General features: G+C 41.4%; 1 protein-coding gene across 2 annotated transcripts in view; it reads left to right on the top strand.

Moving 5' to 3' along the window:
- The window catches only part of LOC125878966 (alpha-1,6-mannosylglycoprotein 6-beta-N-acetylglucosaminyltransferase B), a 108,690-nt gene that overhangs the window by 62,005 nt on the left and 20,988 nt on the right, over window positions 1-25,697 (top strand). For both annotated transcript variants that reach the window (XM_049560513.1, XM_049560512.1), the window contains exons 9-13: window positions 8,126-8,257; window positions 13,417-13,550; window positions 14,522-14,652; window positions 25,137-25,292; window positions 25,459-25,605. In XM_049560513.1, the coding sequence (XP_049416470.1) occupies window positions 8,126-8,257; window positions 13,417-13,550; window positions 14,522-14,652; window positions 25,137-25,292; window positions 25,459-25,605 (700 nt within the window). The remainder of the gene's footprint in view (window positions 1-8,125; window positions 8,258-13,416; window positions 13,551-14,521; window positions 14,653-25,136; window positions 25,293-25,458; window positions 25,606-25,697) is intronic.

Here is a 25,697-nt window from a genome sequence, read left to right as displayed (position 1 = left end):
ATATGAGCTGAGCTAAGAATCCGTATTGCACACAGATTGACTGTAGAGTGATGCTGTTTCCAAAGGAGTTGATTAGTGAAAGGTGTTTTTTAGTCGATGTCAAGATGAAACTCACAACAAAAACTGGTGCAGTGCTTTAGACTCAACATATCTCACTAAACCTCCAATCTTGCTTTGTGGCAGTAACATCAGCATGTTTTCAATGTCACTGTGATACAATTTTAACCCTTTAAAGCCTGAGCAAATTGGCTTGATTTCTTTCAAAAACATGGGAAGAGCGTAATTAGCAACAAAGGAGGAAATGACCCAAAAAATTTGCAAGAAATTAGTAAAAAGAGAAAATTAAAAACAAGAAAATCAGAAAAAAAGGAGTTAAAAAGAAACAAGTAAATGACCTTGAAAAAGTTGTTTACATTTGTTTTAAAAATTCAGTAGTATAATTTAAAAATGTAATAATATTGATTATATTCCTCTCTAGCTTTTTTCTTTTTTCCCGTTTTTTTTTAAGATATCATTTTCTGAATCTATTTTTTTTTTTTTGCAATTTGTTAGACATTTCTTACCAAGTTGCTCATTGCTTTTTTCCCCATGTTTTGAAAGAAACCTTTAAACCGTGAGCAACAATTTTCTCAGGGTTTAAAGGTTTAAATACTTGCAAAAGGTGTCAGAAAAGCAGCACAAGAAAAGTGATGTTGCTCCAGGTTTTAAATGGTTAAAATAGAGTCTAAAATATGAAATTTATATAAATAATCTAATCTTCACTTTGTCTTTTTCCTGATCTTCTTAACTTTATATTATGTCATTATGTACATGTTTTTATGCATCTGCTGACTCATCGTCTGATCTATACATCGTCTCGATCTTTGCTTTGTGCTGTAAAGCACTTTGTAATGTGTATTAAAGTTGCTGCCGGTATTGTGACCTTACTGTGGTTAGACCCTGCCAGCTGGACTGTATTGTATTCACCTGGCTGCATCCTGCACACAGAGAACAGAAATACAGCTCAAGTGAGGAGCACTTTTGTTTGTGTAAGCACTGAATTGCCTGGCTGTGTACCTTTGACTGATGAAACCACGGCTTAAAGCACCGTCAGCTGACACGCTCCTGCTCATTATCCCATCTGCTGTAGGGGAAACTGCCTGTTTCCACAAGGCAGCCGCGCTGACTGAATATGTTCAATGTCCAAAGAAAGATCGATCAGCTCTTGTTTGGCAGGTCTTTGTGTGTGTGTGTGTGGAAGCTGAGTTGTGCAGGATGTGTTTCTGAGGCAGGTAGTGAGAGAAAAGGGGGAGTATAAGGTCATGGTTCTGCGACGACCGCTGCATCAACTTTCATGAAGAGGATGCAGGTTGACAGCACTAAAAGCTCTCATATTTTCCAACAAACAGTGACTGAACACGGTCTTTTCTTCTCTGCTTCCTGTGCAGGTTTGATCATCTCCGTCCTTTTCAGAGATGCTTTCATTGTTACTGGTTTGCTTTTCTTTATGATGCCCTTTTTGACCATTGATCACAGAAAGTTTATGTTTGGTAAGTCTTAGATATTAAACATCCAGTCAGTTTTCATCTGCAATCTTTTTGTGTTGGTTACACAATTTATGAAATTTAGCCAGAAACTCAGGCTAAATTTTTCACATCTTTATTTGACATTCTGTCAAAGGCATGGGAAACTTAAAATCTTAAATTATTATTAGGTTAGAAAGGTGTTAGTCAGCAGTAGCTGTGTTAATAGCCCCTCCATTAACTTGTAGAAATGTGATTAACAGCTCCTCAGCAGAGGCGGACCGGGGGTGGGGGGCTGGAGTCTGGGGCTCCGGCCTCGAAAACTTCCTTAAAAGCCTTGAACGTTTTAGGTTTCAGCTGTAACTAGACTGTGTAAGATGAGATTCATTTTCATGACGACGTATTCAATACATTGTCTTGTTTTTCTTTGTTTGTGTTATGTTAAATTTGGCGTTACGTTTGGCGGAGTGATATATTTAAGATTGTTATCGATGTTCAGTTACGTTCTTTTTCTGACGTTAAGTTGGATCATGTTACACAGAGAAGTTAATTCAGTAAGTTTATAGGTAAGGCATGAGAGAGAAACCTGCCTTACAGACTGTATATAAAGTTTGACACCATGACAGCGCCCCATAAGTGAGGCCAAAACATCTCTATCGCCCCCTGGTGGCTGGCTGCAGTATAGGTCATAAACCGTCCCCTCCATGTTAGCGAATGGGACATAGGCCAAAAGTAAGTCAAGTCAAATTCACTTTTCCAAAAGATAGTTTCTATTATTTTAGGTAGTTCTTTTGTTTTCACAGGAAATTTACTGTTTACGTACAGTCCCTTTCAAAATAAAAGCACTACATCAGTACAACAACGCAAATTGATGTTTTTTGGGGGGTTTTATCAAACAACTAGTGCACGTGGTTGAGTTTTGGCAACAAAAAGACGTGGTAAGGTTTAGGGAAAAAAACAGGCTTTGGCTTTATAATCTTATGGGACACGAACATCACTCTCTTGGGTGAAAGTCCATGTTTGCTGGACCCATCCACCATCATTCCTACACGCCAGACTGGGATTTAGCCGCCTTAACTTTCATACTTGTCCTGCTCCATTTCCCTCTGATGCCCCCAAGCGCTGTTAAACTATAACGGCAACCGGCCGCGTATCATGCCAACGTTCAAGGACAGCTTTAGTCGTCAGTGTCTGACACCACAAGTCACTGCCCAAGCACTCGGATTTGACGACTTTGGACTGAGACTGAGTTGTGTTATTTGATGCCATAAAAAGGGCGTTCAGCCTCATGATCAACAGCTGTGTGTGCCAAGTGGTGTGCTCACAATCAATGGTGCTGCCTATGATTGGTTGGAGAAGTGTATGGGCAGGATCTTGTTACCCCAGAGATTGCTACTGCGCAGACTCTGTCTCCATGTGATGTCACCAGCAAAAGATGTCAGCAGCCATATGTGGGATATTTTGGCTTCACTGCGAACAGCAACTGTTTAGCTTGTTCAGTTAGTCAGTTGGTCGGTCCACACAAATTTCCCCACCCTTTGGCGGCCACAGGAGGTCAGGGCTTTGGCGATTAAGGGGTGGGGCCATGGGGGGACGCTTGTGTGTACACGGTCGCAGCTGTTGTGAATTCGTACTTATTAAAAATATCTTCAACCTTGTGTTATACATATAATAATAAATGCCTAGTTGTTTATCTAACTATGCTGTTACCTGAAGATAATTAAGTAAATGTTCTTCTCTTGGCTTAATGTTTAATTCAACGTATTGAAGACCACATTTACTTTTGTTTGGGATCCTGCAATTAAAGCAGCCCAGATTATTATGGCATGGATTCAAATGGAGCAGATTTGTCAGCTGGGAGTGGAAAGAGTGAAAATTAGTCATCTTCAATTTTTTGTTGTGTTATGGTTTCAGAATGATGAAAACAGTTGGAGAACAATTAGATACAAAATAGGATGTAGGCTCTGCAGGATTTTATTTTTTTCCTTGGCAATGATCATGTTTTTCCCAAACAATGTAAGTTTTACAGCTTTCTATTATCTTAAATTGCTTGAAAAATAGTATGTATACAGCTGTTAATGTAAATGAGCATACCCTATGGACCCTTTTTACAATGTCTGGCTCCGCCCCTGCTCCTCAGTGCTACATTTAATGTCCTCACAAGTATAGCATAACAGTATGTGTCTTTGTGTGTGTAGTATCCCTACAGAACTGTATTATTGTATTTATAAAAACGTTTTAAAAACTGCCTCATGTCACATTATCTTGACAGACAGTAAACTGCATTTAGTACGTGGAGAAAACAGATCTGCACATCCACTTACTCTTCTCCTGCTGTACTGTTTTTGAACTGTGGCGTGGCTCTTAAGAACTGCTGAAGTTTGACAAAGCAACACTTTCTCCTGTAATGAAAACAGACACACTTGATTGCATTTTTTTTCTCGAAACAAAGTGCTACCTTGATCCCAACTGAAAGCAGAGCGCTCTGAAGCTGCGCTGTACTTTGTCATAGCAGACAACAAATTTATATCTGCTGTCTTTTCTGCTTTTGGTAACATAAGGTTCTTTTGTAACTGCTCTCATCTGGTTTTTATTTATGCCTTATTTTTCCAGGCAGCAGATGCTTTATCGTGACTGATCAAGCCTGTCTGGTTCGCTGCACGGAGCAGAAAAGTAACAAGGGCACATTATTACAATACAACAGTGACTCGCAATCTCACAAATATTTATCACAAAACAATTATGCAAACATATTACTGTCATTCACATGTGAGCCTTTTGGGGAAAACAATATTAAAAAAAGACACTAAAACTAGATAAATTAATACACCAGCCTCGTTATAATCAATTACTGTGTCCGAAAACACGCTGTATTTACTATATAGTGCACTGCATGCACTTTATTTGAGTGTCCAAATTCTGAGTGTGAAAATGTATCCACTATAATGTCCCACAATGCAATGCTTTAACACTAAGCGACTCAACAGCTGTCAGTGATGAATCTCAATATACTGCTCATTAATCAGCAAATTATTGAGCGTTTATTAAACAGGGAGTAGTGACTGATTAAACAAGGAAGTGATTTCAGACACAGCTGACTGCTTTCATCACTCACAGTGCAGTGCAGTAATAATGCTAGCATGTTGATGTTAAAGAAGCTGTATGTGACGGTGGATTGTATGCACACTGTTGTCAACATGGAGGTGGCTGAGATAGCAGCCAGCAGCTAACGGTGCTGTCTCCATAAACGGCACTAAAAACAGCAACAGTGCTAAAAGCTAACGTTGTTAACCTGGAGGGAAACCCCAGGAGCAATGCTGGGCTATGAAGACCATTTGACTTTGAAGTTGCAGTGATTGATTAATTCATCAATTAGTTGTCAGCCAATAAATTAATCACTAATTAATTTGATAATAGATTCATCTGTTTGTTAAAAAAAGTCAAAAGTCTTTGATTGTATCTTCTTAAATGTGAATGTCTTGTGGTGTCTTTATATGACAGTATCTTTGGGAAACGCTGATCAACATAGTTTTTTTTTTTTTTTTTACCTTTTTACAACTAATCAGTTAATTGAGGAAATGATTCACAGATTAATTAACAATCAAAATAATCATTAGTTGCAGCCTTATTTGACATACTCAGCTACCATTTGTATGTGGGCCCCATGTGGTTAGCAAATGAGCTGAAAAATGGGCCCTATATGGGATTGTCCAAGGTTTCCATAATGGCCCCATACCAACTGTCCACATGGGTGTGTTTACCTAAGCGCCGTAATAGACTTGCCACTTGATCGAACATACGCGTTCACAATGTGCCTTGTCTGTCTATATACTTGCTGCAGCACTATGCAGCCAAAACACACAATACTGGCGGTCTCCACTTGGGGCAGTGTAGTGTAAGATTTAATCTCTAATCAGGTAAAGATGATGTACTGCATAAGTTGATTAAGAGTGAAAGTCATATAACCATGTTTTATGTATAAGGTCCTATAAAACTGTTTGTTATGCATCTATGTGTGATAAAACAATGTTATACAAGTTTATGTATTCACAACACAAGGTTATGTATTCACATTGAAGAGCACACATATACCACACTATGTATTGTTTAATAATAGCACACACACACACACACACACACACACACACACACACACACACACACACACACTCTTTAATGTTTGTATTGCATGACACACACTCAAAAGCTCACATTGCATGAAAGCACAGGGGACTGTATAGAGAAAGTCCCCAGGTTTCATATATTTTTGAAAAATAAAGTGAAACCAGGCTCGAATCTAATGGTGGGAGAATTTGGGGACTTCCAGGCCCAGAGGTCATGTTTGGACAAGGTCTGCCACCAGTAGATTTGGGTTTAGGTGGGAAGGATTAAAGGAAAAAGGGTGGAGATTCTCTCGAATCTTCGCTGGCATAAAAGGGAGAACACAGAGAGCGACACTTCAGTCGTGCTCCGGAGCCTGACTCAATGAGTTGTACGTGTTGTTGCTTGTGAACACATTAAACTCGATTGCACCTGATTTTACTCGACTCCAGTGTTTCTCTAAGTGTTAGCTAGCTGAACCTAAGGTACTAATTCAACTCAGAGGACAGTCTGCAGGAGAAGTAGAAGACGAGGTCGGGAGCCATCTGGCCCACTTTCTCGCCCTGATTTTCGCTTATACAGCAGACAACATAATATAACCCGGAAATCGGGTAGGGCATGCCGGGTGTTGTAAACAAACATGGATGCCCTTGATATGCTTGATGAGGAAGAAGAACTATGTCACTATGTAACGGCGTGGAAACATCACAGAGATGCGAGTAGTTCCACACCACGTCTGTCAGCCTCTCTTCAAAAGTTTCCGCCATTGCACCAAAAGCGACTCTGTCTGGTCTGATCTCACGGTCACCGTGTTCATTCACACGAGCACCTCTAGTGGTCGTGTCAATATTGCATCTTGCGCACGTGTCATGGTACCCCATGAGATGTGCGGCCAACACGTCAAACGAATGCAGATCACACATGGCAGCCATGATGCTGTCGCATTCACGTTGTTTGCAGCAAGTATATTACGGCCCTAAGTGGGCCTCACATGAGTTATGCTCCAGATACCTGGGTACCAAGTGGATATGGGCCCAAAATGAACATCTCATCTTGGGCCCACTTGGGTAAAATCACCCATGTGGGCAATTGGCATAGGACCATGATAGAACATTTGGACAATACCATTTTCAGCTCATTTTCTACCAACATGGGCCCCACAAACAAATGTTGGCTGAGTAGTGGCCTAACTGTGGAGTTATAGCTTCCGGGTCAATCACGTGATTTACATTGTGAAAGAGACTTATATATATATATCTCCTTTATTTAACCAGGTAAAAGCCTCATTGAGATTAAAAATCTCTTTGTCAAGAGTGACCTGGCCAAGAGGACAGCATCAACCATTGTTACAACAAGGCAAACAGATATATACAACTGTCATACACAACAAATTAATAACAACCACAGTGTGCAATTAACATGGAATACAAGGACAAATATGATGTGAGAACTTCTGTAAATCAGTGGATTACTTTTTGTTAAGTATCATATCCCCTGTGAAATGACTCATTTCTCTATCAGGATTTGATCCATTCAGTCCAACAACATTTCAAAAGTCTAGTAGTAAGTACTGGACAAACAGAATAATGATCTGATGGTGGTGCTAGGTAAAGAGTCTGAGGATGTCGTTATTATTATGCATTCTCTGGGGGACATGAATATGTGCACCAAATCTAACACCAACAGTTGTTGAGATATTTCAAAGAAAAGCAAAAATGTCAACCTCATGGTGGCACAAGAGAAAAAAACAGAGGATCATCAGAGTCAGCAGGATTCATCCCGTGAATGTTTGTACTGGATTTGATGGCAGTCACATAACAGCTGAGATATTTCAGTCTGGACCAAAGCAGTGGATCGACATTGTCACCCAAAGCTGTGCCGCTCGGATGGCTAACAGAAACTCTGGTGAGAAAGCTAACAATGCAGAAAGAAGAAAAGCAATGAAAAGGCACTATTGTAGCACTCTTGCAATCTACATTTATGCAGCAAGTGCTCGGATGGCGTCCCGACAAAGGCGGATTCAGCACAAATAATGCTTGAAAGCAGCCGCCCCTCCGCTTCTGTCAAAGACGTGTGGTTAAATGAACATGCTGCATGGTCTCAGATAATATGTGTGTTTTCAGGTGTGAGTTGGAACAAGTTGTGAAGACAAATTGGGGCGACTCCCCCGTTGCGAGACATCGCTGCCTGGTAGCGCTGAATTCTGTATTGTTCAGTTGAATGGCTCAGCCGTCTTGCTGAGAACACTGGCATGCTTCACGACGCAACTGGGCTCTTTGATTCCTCCTGTCTTCAACTCTCTGTCTCTGTATGTCTGCCGACCAAACTCAAATCGTACAAGCAGCCATTAACACATATCTTGAGCATCACCTGATCTTTTATTAGTGTCTGACGTCTTTTCTCTTTCTGTTTTCCCCCTCTACTTTTGTGTTCTTCATCTCTCCTACATGTTTGCAGTGACTGTTTGTATGCTACTGTGCACACTCTTTGGCTCACTAAAATTGCACCTGCCCTGTCTGCAGGTTTTTGGGGGTCCCTCCAGGAAGAGGCAGCTGCCCTCTGACAGGACCTCTGCCCTTTGACCTCATCTACACAGACTACCACGGCTTGCAGCAGATGAAGCAGCACATGGGTCTGTCACTGAGGAAGCACAAGTCAGTCTTTTGCTCTCTTTCTATGTATCTTTTTTGTTTACCTAGCTCAAAGTGCAGTGTTTGTTTGTTTGTTGCATCCATTTTTGTCACCAGTAATTGCCTTTCTGATGAAATACTTCACTATTGGCTTATTGACTGGCCGGTGTTACAGGCTGGTAGACACTGGGCCGGTAACTTCACTGTGCATCAGCAAAAAATTCTCTCTCCGGGGGGATCCAATTTGGCCTCCTCTTTACACAGTGATCAATCACCCAGGTGCAGGCTTCAACACAATCTCCGCTCTTTATTTGCATCTCATACTGTAGGAAAGTTGGAGTAGATTGTTTACTTAAAATGAATGAGTTGGCCCGTGCACATGTGCATACTTATGCGCTACAGTAAAACACAGCTCATGTATTTGTAAATGCTAAAACAAACAATCCATAATTCTGAGCGGCTCCAAGCTCTTTTCTTTCTGTAAATGCAGTGTTTGGTCTTTTTGTTCCAGCCGGGCAGCGCTGGAGCATTCACAGTGTAGGAGCAAATCCTCTATTTTTTATCCAAACAAAGGAAAGCAAACAGCATTTAATGCAACTCTGGGAAGAAAATATATTTATGAAAGGGAAAAGACTAAAAGGAAACAAGTTATAGCAGTGTTAAAGTGCGTAATATAATTTAGATTATATTGTGCTGCTGTATTGTAGCTTGTTTTTATTCCACATTGTACTTTAAATGCAGGAGGAGAAGCGATATTCATGAAAAAAGCAATCTTAAAGATTACAATCCTGCTTGATTTGGCAACACCTGTAGTTACTGGTGGTAATGGAAAGTGCAGTTCAATACTACAGGTCACAGAGTTCTGGGGGCAGAAAAACAACCTATTGTTGTTTTAATAAAGAAGTCAGCCGACAATTGGCCTTTTTCCATTCTGTGAGCAACCGTAATCTGATTTTACGCTGCACAGGGCACAGAGTCTGTGGACACCAGTCACAGTGAAAGGAGCTGGTTACTTCGCTTAGTTAGAGGTGTGCAACCTGTCGCCTGCAGCTCTTTATCCAACAGCTCACTGTGGCTGCTCCTGACTGTTCCATGACTCGCTGGAATATTTCAAACTGAGCCACTGTCCAGAAATGCCAAAAATGACCGCTTGTCTTGTTCTGTGGATAAATCTTTGATGAACAGTGGCGGTAAATGCTGAGCTCACTGAAAAACACACTGCATTGTCTGTGACCCCTTCATAATACGTGTCGGGTCCATGTCATTGGTCTGACAGCCCATTGGTTTGACATCCCATTAGTCCGACTGTCCGCGGTGCTGAACAGCTCGCGGTGGGCGTATGGTGCGCCGCGACCAGCTCTGGGTCAGCTGGGAAAGGCTTGAGGCGGAGCAGGCTCACGGCTTATGTGTTTGTCACTTTCTTTTTCATTTTAACCCACACCATGATCTTTTCCTGACCCTAACCAAGTGGTTTTTGTGCCTAAACCTAACCAGACCTTAACCACAGGGCATCATGATGATTTCGGAACGGACTTCGGAACAATGGGTTTAATATGGTCGGAACAATGGGATGTCGAACCAATGGGTTGTCGGACCAATGGACAGTTCCCATACATGTCACCCCCTGTTGGAGTTGGGTATATTCAGGATGTCAAACTGACTCAGCAACAACAACAGGTTAAAAAGACAAAGATAGTTAGAAGCTAAAGCCGAACTATAGGCTACAGATCACAGTGTAAAAGTGAACCACCACATCACTGCTGATCGCCACACAAGACAATGAATATAAAGGGAAACTTTGCTGATATTGAACCAGCTGTGTGGCATCACAGTGTGTGCAGATCAACGGTGTTTGGCTTCACCCCCATCCAGGGATCTCCAGGGGAAGTCAAACAACATTCATCTGCACACACTGCGATGACACAGAGCTGGTTGAATATCAGCAAAGTTTCCCTGCTTCCCTTCACTGGTTCCTGTACAGCAGGGTTGGTCTTTGTTTCACTGTTATAATCATTAAAAGCAAAAGCAGCATGTGTATACATTCAGTAGGCTATATCTTCAGTAGCTAGCTAGCTAACCCTACACTTTTCAGGGTTTGATTTTGGTTTTGGAACAGGAAAGAAACGTATATCTTTTTCCAACCTCTCCAGGTAACGAGTATCATTAATACACAACATGCCCCAGGCACAACATTTAGCTCCAAATCCACAAAACCAGCCTGAAAATGAAGGAAATCTGAAATGATTGCATTAGAGTCAATGGAGCACAGCTGTGTTGTTGTCGAACCCTGGTCTGAGCCGACCTGATGTTACGTTATGATTGGCCAATCTGTGTCCACGGATGGGACTTAGAGAAGGGTCAATTAGATGTCTAGTTTGGTTGCCAAGCAGTTCATTTTTTTATAGAAGTCATTTGGATGTACAAGATCGGGTTGTTGGCTACCTCAAATTATGTGTCCAGTCCCTGATTACCCTGTAAGTTATTCATATTCCTTTAGTCCATTAGGGTCCTCACATCCAAAGATTCAAAAGGGACTTTAATAAAAATTAATCCAAGTTGCAAGTATTGTTTTAACAGGATAAAGTGGTGTTGTGTCGGTATGCTGGGTGCTGGGTGCCACAATCCTCAAGAGCCCTAACTCTTTCTCTGATGCCCTGCCTGTTGGAGCTAGATCAAATGAATGATTCATAATTAATATGCTAGTTGAAGCTCAATTTCTAAGCAAGTTATATTCATACTGGATTAAATTAACAGTTTCATTGCATTTCCTGATCTTTGCCAAGCAACAGTTTTGTGTGAAAGGAATTAAAGGCCTGTCCCAAGTATAGGTCTGTTGATTTCAGTGATTCTAACAAATAATTTAATTGAAGTTTTATGGTAAGTAATAATAAAATACTAAAAATATATTTTGAAGGGGTCTGAAAAAGAATTACATTGAAGTGTCTGATACCTGCAGATACCCTGTGCAATGGTTACATCAGTGGGCCATAAGCTTAATCTCCTTTGTGTTACCTCATGGAGAGAGAGAGATTTGAACTGTAGGGAAAAACATCTCGCAATATTTCACCCTGATTCTCCTGCGTTTTAAATTCTCTCAAACCTGGCAGAGCAGCCGTGAAATCCTCAATCCAAGGTCAGCTGATCGACCAACGCTCCTCAGCTGTCACAGAGCGAGAGACCGATACTTAATTTACCCTCCTGCCCTGACACTGATTAGCGATGCGTGGCATTGATGAATCTCAGATTGGATTACATCAATCGATTTTTTATGACTAACCAGTGTGAAAATTCACTGCTGATAAAGTGCTGATGTAATTTTCTTCTTCTCTCGCTGTAAACTAAACTCATAATGTCTCCTCTGTTCCTCCGTGGGTTATCTGTTTGAGTTTGATCTGGGAGGACAACATATTTAAAGATGTTTTAGTGCTGATGAGGAGTGTAATCGACTCCCTGTTGACGAGTTGCCTTCAAGTTATCAGAGAGAATTTTAAGCATTTTCCGACTCACTCATGGCAAGAGTGTTTGGCATCTCCAAGGGCCAGTGTGTAATATTTGGCATGGTTTATTGTCAATCTGAATCTGAATCTTCTACCCATTAATATGTTTATACAAGTGTATAATCGCTATAAAATAAAATTCGTTTGGTTTTCATAGCCTTATAATTATGCTTATATATATATATATATATATATATATATATAGCAAGGGCCTTGCTTTAGAGAGGTCGCCATCTTGTGCCGCCATGTATGTATGGCAGGCCGAGCGGACAATCCAGCCAGCCAGAGAACGCGTTTCACGTGTATAAATAAACCAACGAAGACAGAGGAAAGAAGGAAGAAGGAGGAGGAAACAGCAGAGAGTGTTAGTAGTTCGTCGATAGAGAGTAGTGAAAAGTTTTTTTAGTTATAAAGTTTGCGAATGGACCCCACTTACCACACAACAGGAGAGAATGAACCCGAACCGTCATCTGCGAGGAAAGAAGACGCAACTTCACTCCTTGTGATGCACTCTCTGCGGCGCTTTTCCTCCTGATGATATATCTCCCCAACGATGGTAGCAGTAGCACTGAATCCCATTCTGTGCATTCAGCCTCTCTTCTCACCCGCTCAGCATCAAACACATGGAGTTCCTCATCTGTATGCTCCGGCTCAAACAGGTATGGCTCTGGATCTGTGTCCGCTACAAGAAACTCTTCAAAATCGCGTTCAAAGTCGTCCATTGCAGCTACTATAGTCCGGAGATATTGCTAGGCTAAATAAACAGCTGAGCTCTGTTTACCGGCTACGCTGTCAGTCAGTGTGCGGGCTGGAGGTTGGCGGAGCAGAGAGGGGAGGGGGGTCCCCACTTGGTATGGTGAACGAGTAGCCTATGTGTGTATGAAGTGTGTCTGTTACGCTAGAAGAGTCAGAGTTTGGGACGGAGTCTTTTACCCCCTGGAGTGTTACCAGAGTTTCTGGAGTGCTCAAATAAACGGGCCTTTTTCCCGAACGCTCCTGTGGTCTCCTGCTCATGAGGGATTCATCACAATATCGTAACATGGTTTAGATTTCTAAATAAACATTCATCTAGTCACTAGATAGACCTACTCCTGAAAAACTCGTGCGCAAGGCTTTTTGTCCCTACGAGGCCGCCGTCATTTACCCGACGGGAGGGGTGAGCGAGTGAGTCCTGCAATCTAGAATTTGACCACTGATGTCACTGTTTTCAACCCATTTTACACACTGGCCCTTTAAAATGTACTTCGGAGATGAGTATTGGTCCAAGCGCTTGACTCATATTCATCACAGGCTTGTCCAGCCCAGCTGTGAAACAAGGCTGTGATTTAAACCTCACACATCTCACCTTGAGGTCCGTGTAACCTCTGCTCAGTGGCGGCGGGCTGGCAGGGGACGTGGATATCCATCACCACTGACAGCTTTACAAACCAACACTCTGACAACAAGACAGTGATGGCGCTGAGATGAACTCCCGTAGCTCAAAATGAGGAAGATATTTTCCGTCGTGCTGTTGACAGATTCTGCATACATGTGCTGCATTAGGTGAAATAAACCAAGCAGGGTGGAATTATTTTCCACTTTATCACTTTTGTTTGTCCCACTAAATCAGTGGGAGACTGTATTATTTGAAAGCAGGAGATAACTTTGATCTAATTTTAGCTCAGCCTATTTCTTATTTCGTCCCAGGTGCCACATCCGAGTGATTGACACCTTCGGCACGGAGCCTGCTTACAACCACGAGGAGTACGCCACTCTGCATGGCTACAGGACCAACTGGGGTTACTGGAACCTCCACGGCCAGCAGTACATGACCATGTTCCGTATGTGGGCTTTCATTTCTCTAACACTCACTGAGGTTCTTCATCTGCATATGGGAAATGGTCTGAATAAACGCACATAGAAGAGATCAAAAACATGACGTGTTTTGATTCGTGCTCGTCTGTGTTTATGTGACCGAGAGTGGGAGCAGATTGTGGGAGTTTAGAAAGTCCTCAGACCGTAACTGCCCAGGCTTTGGGCCACAAACAGGTCAGAGAACTCTCTCAGAGCAGCTGCGCCTGAACAGATGCCTGAAGCCACCTGCTGCGAACTGAGCACCGCCAGCCATACACACACTACAATACTCACACACACAGAAGCATTCACGGCACATTTGGTGAAATTGGTGACAGAGGAAACCGTTTGTGCAGTCGCCAATTAATTCAGTGACAATCAGCCGCCCCGCTGTTTCCAAAATACTTGCCGTTATCACAAAGAACGACACCATGAAAGATGTCAGCTTTCATCTTGGGTTTGAAAATTGACTGAAAATACTGTTCCTTTTTCCTTCCCACTTGACATCTCCCTGCTGTCGTAGATTTCCTTTGTGCGTGCCAATATTCATTGTGTTGTGCTGTGTCCTGAAAGTTGTAAGCTGTGGCACATTAAAGCGGCAATCCAAAACTCTTTGAAGGTTAAAACAACAGCAAAGATGACAGAGAGAAAAGTGTCACTCTTGTAAATTTGCTTCACCTTATTGTTAGTATGCAGTGGAGTCAACCACGCTGGTGATTTGAATGCAAATACACTCCACCGTTTCTTTAGCTGATGGAGTTAGCAGTGGCATCATCTTACAAATAAATAGAATAATAACCCATAACAAAACCACTGTTCTTCATTTGTTATGCATTCTTTACATGCACAGCAGTCTACATCTCCGCAGCAGCTCCTTTTAGTCTAATAACTTTTTTTGTGAGACATGAAATTGGACTTGTAATGTTGTGTTGCCAATTGCTTTGTTTGTCCTTGGCAGCCCACACTCCAGATAACTCTTTTATGGGTTTTGTGGCGGAGGAGCTGAATGAGACGGAACGACTGAACATTCAGCGGAACAAGGTTAACAATATGGCTGTTGTGTACGGCAAAGAAGCCAGTATGTGGAAGGTCAGTATCGCAGAATAACCCCTGCAAAAACTTTCAGTAAATAATTAGCGTGTGTCTAATTTCTGAGATTAAGGAAACAGTTCCGATTCTAAGATACGGACTGAAGAACTTCTGATCTTTAATCTTTTTTGTTTCCTTTAACACTTTCACTCTGTGGCTCTGAGATAGAGAATTACAAGTAGATTTAAAGGGCACACAGAGTCCAGAGACAGAGAACTGTGGAGAGAAATTGAACTCAAAACTGTCACAAATGTGTTTTATATTATCTACAAATGAAGTGTGCACAATGATTTGTGTGTTTGGGTACTTAATAAATGTGTCTTTCAACTGTGTGATGAGGAAAACAGGAGTTAGTTGGGGAAAATATAGGGTTTTTATTTACCCCAGAAATGCAAAAACAACACAAACTAATAGCTTAATAACTAGGCTCATAAAAGAGGTCAACAAAACAGAACTATACTCAAAACAACAGCAACAAAACAAGGTGTTAACTGAGCAAACTGACCCAACAAAATGAAACATGAGTTTAACAACGTTTAACTAGAACTAATACAAAGGAAAAACTAAGTTAACCCAAATACCTCCTCTGACATAACAGTAGACAGTTTTGTCTGATGAGTTGGCCACAGCCCACAGGATTTAGCAGCTCACTGTCCTTGGCCACACATTTTGCTTCTCCAGGAAATGACCTCCAACCAGCACGGTAACTCAAACAGAGAAGGACAAAGGACAAAAACTGTGGTGTGGGTTAAAATTTGGATCTGAACTGTTTGAGTTGTGGTTGCCTGCAAATAAAACTAACCAATGTACTTAACAAAATGGTGAGGTGAGTGTGTGAACAATATTACCACTTCAGGTTTTCACTTTGTGTGGCCTTGGCCATCACACAATCCACACTCTTCACAGTGTCCAGATCCACACAGATTCACAGTTGCATGCGGCGTTTAAGACCATGTTTACAGGAAAACGATCCGCTCTCATTTTCGTTTTGAAAAAAGTTCTGCGTTCAGACGCCATCGTTTTGATAACAATCGTCGTGCACACGGATCTGCAAAAATGACCAAAAACGCTGTAGTATTCATGCCAGGCCAGCAGTTGGCAGTGTGACTTTGTAATGAAACAACACATGCCTGCACACATGCACTTCCTTCTACAGAGAAACAATGTATGTATGTGTAACAAAATGGCAACCGCAGGAACATTTGTAAATCTAGACGCTGGAGAAGCGTTGATAAATTCAATAGGGTGAGCAGCACAAACAGAGCTCGGGGGTCCGTCATTGTTGTTGTGATGGTCGACTTTCTCATACATGCCTAGTAACTGGAACCGTAATGCGCAATGTGCAAAAAGTCTCCATGTTCAGAGTAACTGCATATTGCAAGTTAACATGACAATGGAGACGGTGCTGTTTCCGAAAGAGTGCACTCGTGGGAGTGAGTGGAACCCGTTTTCAAAATGTTGCTTTTTCAGGCACCCAAAATGCCACTGTCGTGTCGGCCAAAATGCAACTGAAGTTTACCGTTTTCGGTTGAAATCATTGTCATGTAAACAGGACCTAAGTGCTGGTGGAAAAGAGCCCGGTCTCACCCCAAAGTCGTCTTAATCCGGAGCTTGGGCATTGACTTGCAATGTCAGAAACCAGCGAAAAAAGGCGTCCTTTAATGTTGCTTTGATAAGCGGCCGTTTGCTGTTGTGATTTAATGGAGCCCGGTGGCGTCAGGGGGAAACATGTCAGGACAAGAACGAAAGTTAAGGTGGCAAAAGTCTGAGTGTGTGGTGGGTGGGTCCAACAAACATAGACTTTTCATCCAAGAGAGCGGTGTTCGTGTCCCATAAGATTATAAAGCCAAACCCTGTTCTTCCTAAACCTAACCACGTGCTTTTGTTACCTAAACCCAACCATGTCACCATGAACCCTATAAATGTAAATTTATTGTTCGTATAAGTTACTGCTCAGCGGTGGACGGTGGATCTAATCCAGGCAAAAAGGTTGATGCTAGAGTGGATGGTCTTTACACACCAAGGTTATCTTTCCCACTTTGAAATTGAAAGCCCAGATGTCCCAGTTATCCACCAGCACTTAAAGGTAGGATCTGGAGGATTTTCAAACAAAACAAAATATAGACATATACAAATGAAATCCTGCTTAATCATCACTTATGGGCTTCTACTCATGTGTGGTGGTGACTCTGTTTGCAGAGCTCCTGCCCTTTAACTGTATTTTGATGTTTTTGTGAGCTCGGACCGCTTCTGGACGGAGATTTCCCCAGCCAATGAGAGAGCGCAGGTGCCGTGCCCGAGCGTGTCCGAGCGCGCACCAGCGCGAGCCTTGCCTGAACCTCTTCTGTGAAGCCTTCTTCCGTACCTCCGGGCTCCGTGCACCCGGGAGAGTTGAGCCTGATAGGAGGGGCCAAATTTGAATGTGTGTTTACAAACAGCAACTGGAAAATCCTCCAGACCCTACCTTTAAATGCAGCATGCATTTGTGAATTATGTGTAGCTGGAGACCGTGAAAAGAATCTGTAAAGAAACCCGTACGTAAAATATTAATATTTATTTAGGTTAGTTATGTCCAGGTTGGAACACACATTTGTGAGTATCCAAACTTATGCACAATCATTGTACACATTTATAAATCTTATTTTTCATTTGTCGATCATGCAAGACATATTTCTAGTATAATTTCTCTCCATGAGGAACCCTCCATGATCCTGTTCAGTCTGATGCCATCTTGTGTAACTATGGGTTCAAACAGGCTGATTATAAATAGGTGTCAATCTGTTAAAGAGGTGCAACAGGACATTTCACAACACATGTGAGAGGCTTCCTACAACCTCTTGAATGGTTTCATGTGACTCTAATGGCTCTTGTGAAGATGTGCTCTTACCACCTCTCAGTAGAATAGAGTGAGCCTCTGAAATGAGCCATAAAAGCTTTTCAAGAGGTAGAGTGTCCAATTCCTCTCGCAAGATGCCCTGTGCATGTGTGATATTGTGTAATTCCTCACCATGCAGAGATGCTACATGAGGTGAATTTCAGAATTTCAGGCCAAATCTAAACATGAACACTTTTTGTCAGATTTAGTGTGATTTACACCTCCAGAGGATGGAATTATTTCATGTCCATCACCAATACAAATCTATAAATCTTCTCGGAAATCCTAGAAAAAGATGCTTCTTATGCATGACTAGATTTTCAGTTGTCTTCAGTATCAAAGTGATCCCATTATAGTTGTCTGTACATCCATGGGTACATTGCAAACACTGCTAACTGCTCACTTGCAGCCCAATCGGCTGAATAAATGTCGACATTGTACATTTCTGCAAACCACGGATACGTTACATTTGTACGTAATTATGTAGGGGATACACTGAAACTTCACGTTTGTATACGTTTCAACAATGATGTGATTGTGTGGATAGGTTTTGGCGCAAAAACAGTCATGTTTTGACTGAAAATACTCTGGCAGGAAAAGCAGCGATGTCTTGATAAAAAAAAAAAAAAAATCCAAATGTCCAGACTTGCAGACTTGTAGACTTTGCGGCCACGTTCCCAGGAAGTCTGGGAGTGCTCAGTGCTGTCAAAATCTACAATCCAACAAGTCCACAAGGGGCCTCAAGTGGACTTCTGCAGACTTCCAGTGAGTGCACTTGGGGTGCAGACCTAAGCAGCCTTCACTGATTTAACTGCCCACAATTCATTGCAATATGGATGTGATCTGGTAGATTTTTTTTCTATAGCCGCCTAAAAAAACAAAACATATGTATATGTAGAATAGTAACTGTAGCCTCTTAAACAATACGTGAATTGTGTTGGCCAAAAATAATATTTAACAACATCATGATACAGGAATATGCAGAAATATAGGCTATAGAGGGGAGTCAAATGCACTGTATTATGCTGCCTACCCTATAGATTGTGCAGGGTGATGCCAAATATTTCGGCCAGAAAAATGGCCAAAACAACAAAAAAAGATCTTCTGATGTAACTAATCGGCCGACCAAGTTTATTTGTCATAGCTCTGTCCTTATTTAGAAACATTTCTTCTGCAGTCTATATGCTGTTCAGAAATTTATTGTGTTCACTCACAAAACAGCCCTATACATGGGATTTATATCTTATTACCAGCTAAGCGCTTTTTGATAAAAAGCACTGTTTAGATAAAAAACAACCTTTTTTGTGGTATAGCAGGAAATATAGCAATATCACAGTGTTACAAACACTTTTTGTAACACTATCCCTGGTGGAAACACAGTGACGGGTCATTAAAAAGCCCTCACGTTTTGTGGTTAAAAAGCAGCCGGAAATAAAGCAATGACTCCAAAAAAAAAACACCATTTTTTTTGGTTTGTTGGTCTCAAACTGCGGTCTGCAGCTTGGGAGGCCTCTAGTTGTCACACCATCAACCATCCGTATAATCAGAACTACGTCACTTTAAGAATATGATACCTGTGAAACACACAAATTAAGGTGTCGGTAGTTTGCAGGGACGTAATTCAGCATACTTTTAAATCTGTTCATTTGCCAGAATGTAAACAAATATAGACTAAAACAGAGCTCAAGTCGGAGCCTGCAGGGAACCATTACAATTCTTGTTTACGCCCCTCAAAGCTCCACAGTTGTCTTGATTTTGAGGCCCACAGTGATTTAGAGGAGTTGTTACACCCCTACACGTGACATATGACTCCAACAGATTGAATGTTATAATTGCCACATTCTAAGTTTCTTTGAGTTGGATAAAATCCAGATACGTGTAAAGTTTGGAGAACTTTTGAATCCCACTTTGCTTAGCAAACCTCCACATTGTGCACTGTGAAACACCCACTAGATATTACATTTCCTCCAAACGTGTTTCTCCTCCAGGAATCTGGCCTGAAGTGTGATGGTAGAAGAACAATCATTTTTGTTTAGAGTAAATTTTCCCTTCGAGCTGCTGGCAAGGGTTCTCGTACTCACTGTAACTTTGAAGTGTGCTGCAGCCTCCCACAAGGTTTGGTTCACTTCACTGACTGCAGCTTTGTTCCTACACCGACATAACATTCCCTGTTTCTCAGAACAACTCGAGCTGCAATGTAACATTTGTGCATCTGACAGATTGCGGCGTAAAAGCTGGCAGTGCCGGGTGTCTCCAGACAACGAATCCCTCCTTGTTGAGCAGTCTCTTCCTCCACCTTTTAAGGTTTTGTGGTTCACATGAGAGATTTGGGGCCTGTAAAGGTCCTATGAGAGGAAAAATGACTAATACTTCATGTCATATTTTGTCTTTTTCTCTATACGCCTGCCTCCCTCTGCTCTGCTTCCCTGCTCTTCATACTTCTGTTCTCACCCTGTACTATTCTGTATTCATCATCCCATGATGCATCATTGATGGATCCACACAGCTTCAAGTGAGTACACCTGCTCTTCACTGGCATTATCGATTCTACGAATACCAAAAAACAGACCTCATCTTCCACTTCAGCTGTGTCGGGGCAGGAATTTATATATCAAAGCCTAACTTTTGGATTTCAGCTCAGGAAACAGACATTCAAAAATATCAGACTTGTTCACAGCAACCTCAAACATATAAAATATCTCACATCATTCAGATTTATTACTGAAGTATAAACTTTGTAAAGTTGCACAGAGGAGCATCATATAAAATAAAACCATTTAAAGAAGACCTATTTTGCTCATTCTCAGGTTCATACTTGTATTTAGGTTTTTACTAGAACATGCTTTAATGGTCAAAAACACTTTTTTTCCTCATAGTGTCTGTACTAGAACTGTCTGAGAAGCTCCAATTTAGCACCTGTCTCTTAAAGCCCCCGTCCTAAAAAAGCCCAGTCTGCTCTGACTGGTTCTGGGTCCAACGTATCTCGGCGTATCTGCGCTGTCATTGAAAATAGCAGCATATTCTTCCATGAAAAATCACTGATAAAAATGTTCCAGCAGGAATATGATCCCAAATCGAAGAGAAATTAACAACATCAGCAACCAAGATTACATGTTTCCCCGACGTTAGCATGTAGCTACATGTAGCAGTGTAGGCTACATAATGTGAACACTTGCAGAAGCGTGCCTGGAGAAGATGAACGTCTAAAGAAATATGGCACACTATGAGGTCATACTATAGCCAGAGTAGAAAAACATTGGAAACAGAGTATTCAGAATGGTCTGAAGCTTGAGATTTTTGCATACAGGGATTACTCTTACAAACATTTACCTCATTTTTTTAATCTTTAGCGATGTTGAATGGTCATATGCAGCTGGTGCAGCAGTTAGTGGGTTGGAAAGCTGGAGGGTCAAACTGTAAAATCAAATAATCAAATAGAAACAAATGATACCAGATTAAATTAACCATGATGAAATATTGCTGACACCATAAGGTGGAGTTAAAAAAGTATTTCACCGCTGGAAAAATGCTCTCTTCCTAAAACTGGGCTGTCAATTTAGTAGAAAGACACAAACACTTTGGAAGTGGTGCAATTTGACCAGAGAAAACAAAGGATAAGAGTTGTGGCATTTGCTTTTCCTCAAAACCTACAATTACCATAATGCACTGTGCCGCACTGGACCAATAAAAGCTCCCACTAGTGGGTGATGTTATTTGGGCTTGGTAGGTTCTCTTCAGGGAACAATATGGCAGCCGACAGGTAACAAACAATTTAGAATTACACTTAAACTGTAAGATTAAATATATCTCTTGAAAGTGTTACAATTTGATCCGTTTTTTCAGGCTCCATTTTTATAATACAGGAAACAGTATGGCACCCACTGCTTTTACACAAATTTTCATATTACAACCAAACAGTGGACTTAAGATGTTTCTGAAGGCATTTTAGGTAAGAAATAGGCAATATAGCAACAGAATATTGGTCTATATTTGATCAGCATTACCTAGAAGGACTTGTACGTGCCAGTCTGGTCTATGGTTAATATAATCATCCTTCACTGTAACACTATATATAAGACACATAATACATAAAAATATAATAGATCCCCTTTAAACAGATTTAGATAAATTACTGAATGAAATGGAGAAGCTTTGTCGTAATTTCTTTTTCTATATAAAAGCTAATCACAAACGTAATTCATTTTAAGGAATGAATGAATCCAAGAATGTTTGATTTTCAAAACATTTTGGGAGGAATGTTTCTACAAGTGGAAGAAAGTGTGATTTCATCTGCATGTTGATTGAAGACATTAAAATGGCTCAAGATGAAAAACGATTTATGCCTTGAAGACATCACACGAGTGAATAATTCATAACATTCCCCATGAAACGCTTTTTGAGATAAACTAATTCAGCTTCACGTCAGTGAAATGATTCAAACAAATTGTCCCCACAGAGCAACACAGAAGATATACATCAATTTAAGTCCTTCATAACTTCACAGGTACCGGATAGTTAGCAGTTACCAAGATGATAATGATGTTAGTGCTAACAAGAGCAGACTCAGCTCATTAGATCTGCCTCATTTCCAATAACCAATACTGTTGTTCAGGCTGGGGTGATACTCTCACCCTCCTCAACACCTTTGGGCTTTTCTCCTTTCAAGAGTAGTTCTGTGTTATACTGATGAATCTGTTCAGTTCATTTAACCGTAGCAGTGGTTTTGGCGCTGAAGGGGAGAAACTTTGCAGCGTGTAAAGTAAATGTACAACAACGTAAAACAAGAAAGGGCAAATAAAAGCACAGCTGGCATCAGATATTCTGTCTGTGCAGTCCAATGAGGCAGATTGGTTCATGTTAATGTAATCAGTTCATAAAAACAGACTTTAACTTTGAACTAAATCAAATAGCAAATGTTTCAAAGATGGCTCATGTTTGGCTGGATTAGTATTGGCAGCATTTGACAGGCTTGAGAGGTCTTTACTTTGATTTGTGAGTTTTCAAAGTGACAAAAGAAAACTAATAGCTCCACAAAGATGCTACATAAAATGTCCAAACTGTAGGTGAAATTATTATTTTATATATCAAGGGGAGCAGTCTTGACAACCATGGATATATACATATGCCAAACACAAAGTGAGCAATCAAACACTAAAACTAACCAACAGGGGCCTCATTACAGAAAAATATCCTGACTATAGCCTGTACAATGAAGATGGACGATATGCCAGCTCCAAGCAGCAACCTACGGAACTGAATAAGGAAGCCAAAACTGAAGTGCCAAAAACTGCAGTTCCTTGTGTGGCCATTTGAGGCTGGCTGCAGAACAGAGTCCTTCACGGGTCCAGTTTTCAAGATCCGCCCCGACCCGACCCGGCGACGTACAAACCCGCACCCGAACTGCAAACCCGCGCATCAGGCCAATTAGTACTGCAACCCGGTCCGAACTGTTGAAACACGACCCGCAGCCCGACCCGTAACCCGGATTTAAAGTAATCATTTTGGGTCATATTGGCTGAACATTGAACAGCATATCGCCACAGTTAAGGTGCCAGTAAGTAAACAACGACCTGAATGAAGCAGCTCTCACAATAAAAACCTGACTTCAGGTCCATCATCAACCCTCTGTGTTCTTCTCCCATACGAGCGTAAAAGCACTTGTTTGTTACGTTTAATGCTTTTAAACTTTTAATCTATGTAAAGGAACTTTACATGTGTAATAACAGACTTACTTTCTGTCCAGAGCGACGTTCAGCAGTTACGAACCGTCACGTGTTTTTAGAATCCATCGAGGAGAGAAGTAATCCATCAGGGAAACACTTCAGAAACATTATAAAGTGATAGTTGTATGTTTTATCCACTTATTTCTCAAATACCTAAATAATTATTTACTGTTTTGGAAGCGGCGCTTGTTAGACGGTGGCAGCCATGTTGATTCTGTTGTCCAATCACAAATTGTGTTATTAGATGGTGAAACGCGTGTAAACAGCTGAACCAATGACCGTTGCAAAATAGCAGAGGCGATCCTCAGAGAGTAAATAATGACCAAGATAGTTATCTGTAGTTTACCGAACTAATGACTGATGTGTTTATCTAAAACCCGCAATCCGACCCGCATGTTGTTTTTTCCACCCAGATCCGAACCCGGGAAAAAATGTTTTTTTTTAAAAACCACCCGCAAATCAACTGTTTTTGCGGGTACCTGACCCAGTGCAGGACTCTGCTGCAGAACCCAGTCAGTCTCCAGAGACACCAGTGTTAAAATGCCCAACTTTACAGCTGAGATAAACATGTTTATGTACACTATGTATTATGTATGTTATGTTATGTTCACTCCAAAGTCGTCAAAGTCCAACGCTTGGGCAGTGACTTGCAGTGTCAGACACCAATAAAAAAAGGTCGTCCTTTAACATCAGCATGATACTTGGCTGGTCACCGCTATATTTTAACAGTGCTCCGCGGGACAAGAACAAAAGTTAAGGTGGCAAAAGTCCAAGTGGAGCGGGTTGGTCCAACAAACATTGATTTTCACCTGGGAGAGCAGTGCATCCTGAAAGATTATAAAGCCAAATCCTGTTCTTTTTTCCCTAAACCCAGCCATGTGTGTTTGTTGTTGAAGGAAAAATACGTCAGTTCGCAATGCTGTAACAACGTAGTGCCTCTATTTTGAAAGATACTGTATGTAAACAGTACATTTCCTGTGAAAACACAATGCATGTAACAGGCAGAACTTGACACGCCATCCCAGAACATCAACAACCAACGCACCCAGGGTATCTTGTACGTCGTATCTGGACGTGGAAAGTCTGTGACCAATGGTTAATATGTTACGAGGTCGGAGTGAGAATGTGTTGTTACAGCCAGGTACAAAAAACAGTTTTGGTCTCTATAGCTTCATGACAACTTCACAGGGGACACATTTTTAACGCTTAAAGTTATGCATAATTAGGGATGGACCACTTTGTGTGACAGGCTGTCTGCCAATAGTGTCCCCATTTTCTCAGTCAGATCCACCCCTCGCTCCTCCACTGTGCCAGCCTCTCACCCAGATATGGTCACTTCTGGCTCCAAAAAAACCAAGATGGTGACAGCTGAAATGCCAAACTTAAGGCTTCAACATGGAAGTCCACAAACCAGTGGGTGACGTCATGGTAGCTAGTTCCATTATTTTTACAGTCTATGGACAGCTGCCCAAAAATGAAGCCACCTGGTGGCTGGTTGCAGTATAGGTTTTAATCCCTGCCCCATTCATGTTGGCACATGGGACATGAGACAAATTAAAAACAAATGTCAAATAAATTTTTCCCAAAGATGATTTCATACAGATGGCCATTGGCCATTTATTAAATTTAGGATGGGGTCTATGCCATCCTAGCTCAGGATTCCTATCTTAAGGTTGTGTAATAACTAAATTTCTATCCTAAGATAAGATAGGTGGAAAACATGTTTCTGTAATACCAAAAATCCTGCATGTCATACTAAATTGAGATAGGATAGGATTTCAGACTTTTTCTGTGCACTGAATTTTTTTTTTTTTTTTTTGAATGCGATAATAAAGCAGTTACTTTACATTTCCTTCCTTGATTCAATTTGTGTCTTTGTCTCAAAGGGAAAGGAAAAGTTCCTGGCCATTCTGCATCGCTACATGGAGATCCACGGGACGGTGTACTATGAGACGCAGCGCCCCCCAGAGGTGCCCGCGTTTGTCAAGAACCACGGTCTGCTGCCTCAGCAGGAGCTGCAGCAGCTCCTCAGAAAGGCCAAGGTGGGACCATCACTGAGGCTGCCAGGGGCTTGGAAAATGCTCAGATGTTTGCATACACGAATTCTGAATCATAATGAAATGCTTTGTTAAAGTCTAGTGAGTTTTGACCTGGATATTAGCGCTCAACGTATAGACTCATGATCCTCCTTTTTTTTTTCCTGTCAAGCTGTTCATTGGGTTTGGCTTCCCCTACGAAGGCCCTGCCCCTTTGGAGGCCATAGCCAATGGCTGCATCTTCCTACAACCCAAGTTTAACCCGCCTCACAGCTCTCTGAATCATGACTTCTTCAGGGGGAAGCCCACCTCCAGGAAGGTAGATGCACTTGTGCTGCTCAGCAACTATAACATAAATATGCAGTGAGTGCACAGATCTCGACTTCAATTGCTGTTTTATTGTGATAGTAA

This window comes from Epinephelus fuscoguttatus, linkage group LG19 (assembly GCF_011397635.1).
Source record: "Epinephelus fuscoguttatus linkage group LG19, E.fuscoguttatus.final_Chr_v1".
Classification (NCBI taxonomy): domain Eukaryota; kingdom Metazoa; phylum Chordata; class Actinopteri; order Perciformes; family Serranidae; genus Epinephelus; species Epinephelus fuscoguttatus.
This window is presented reverse-complemented; position numbering and strand designations above follow the sequence as displayed.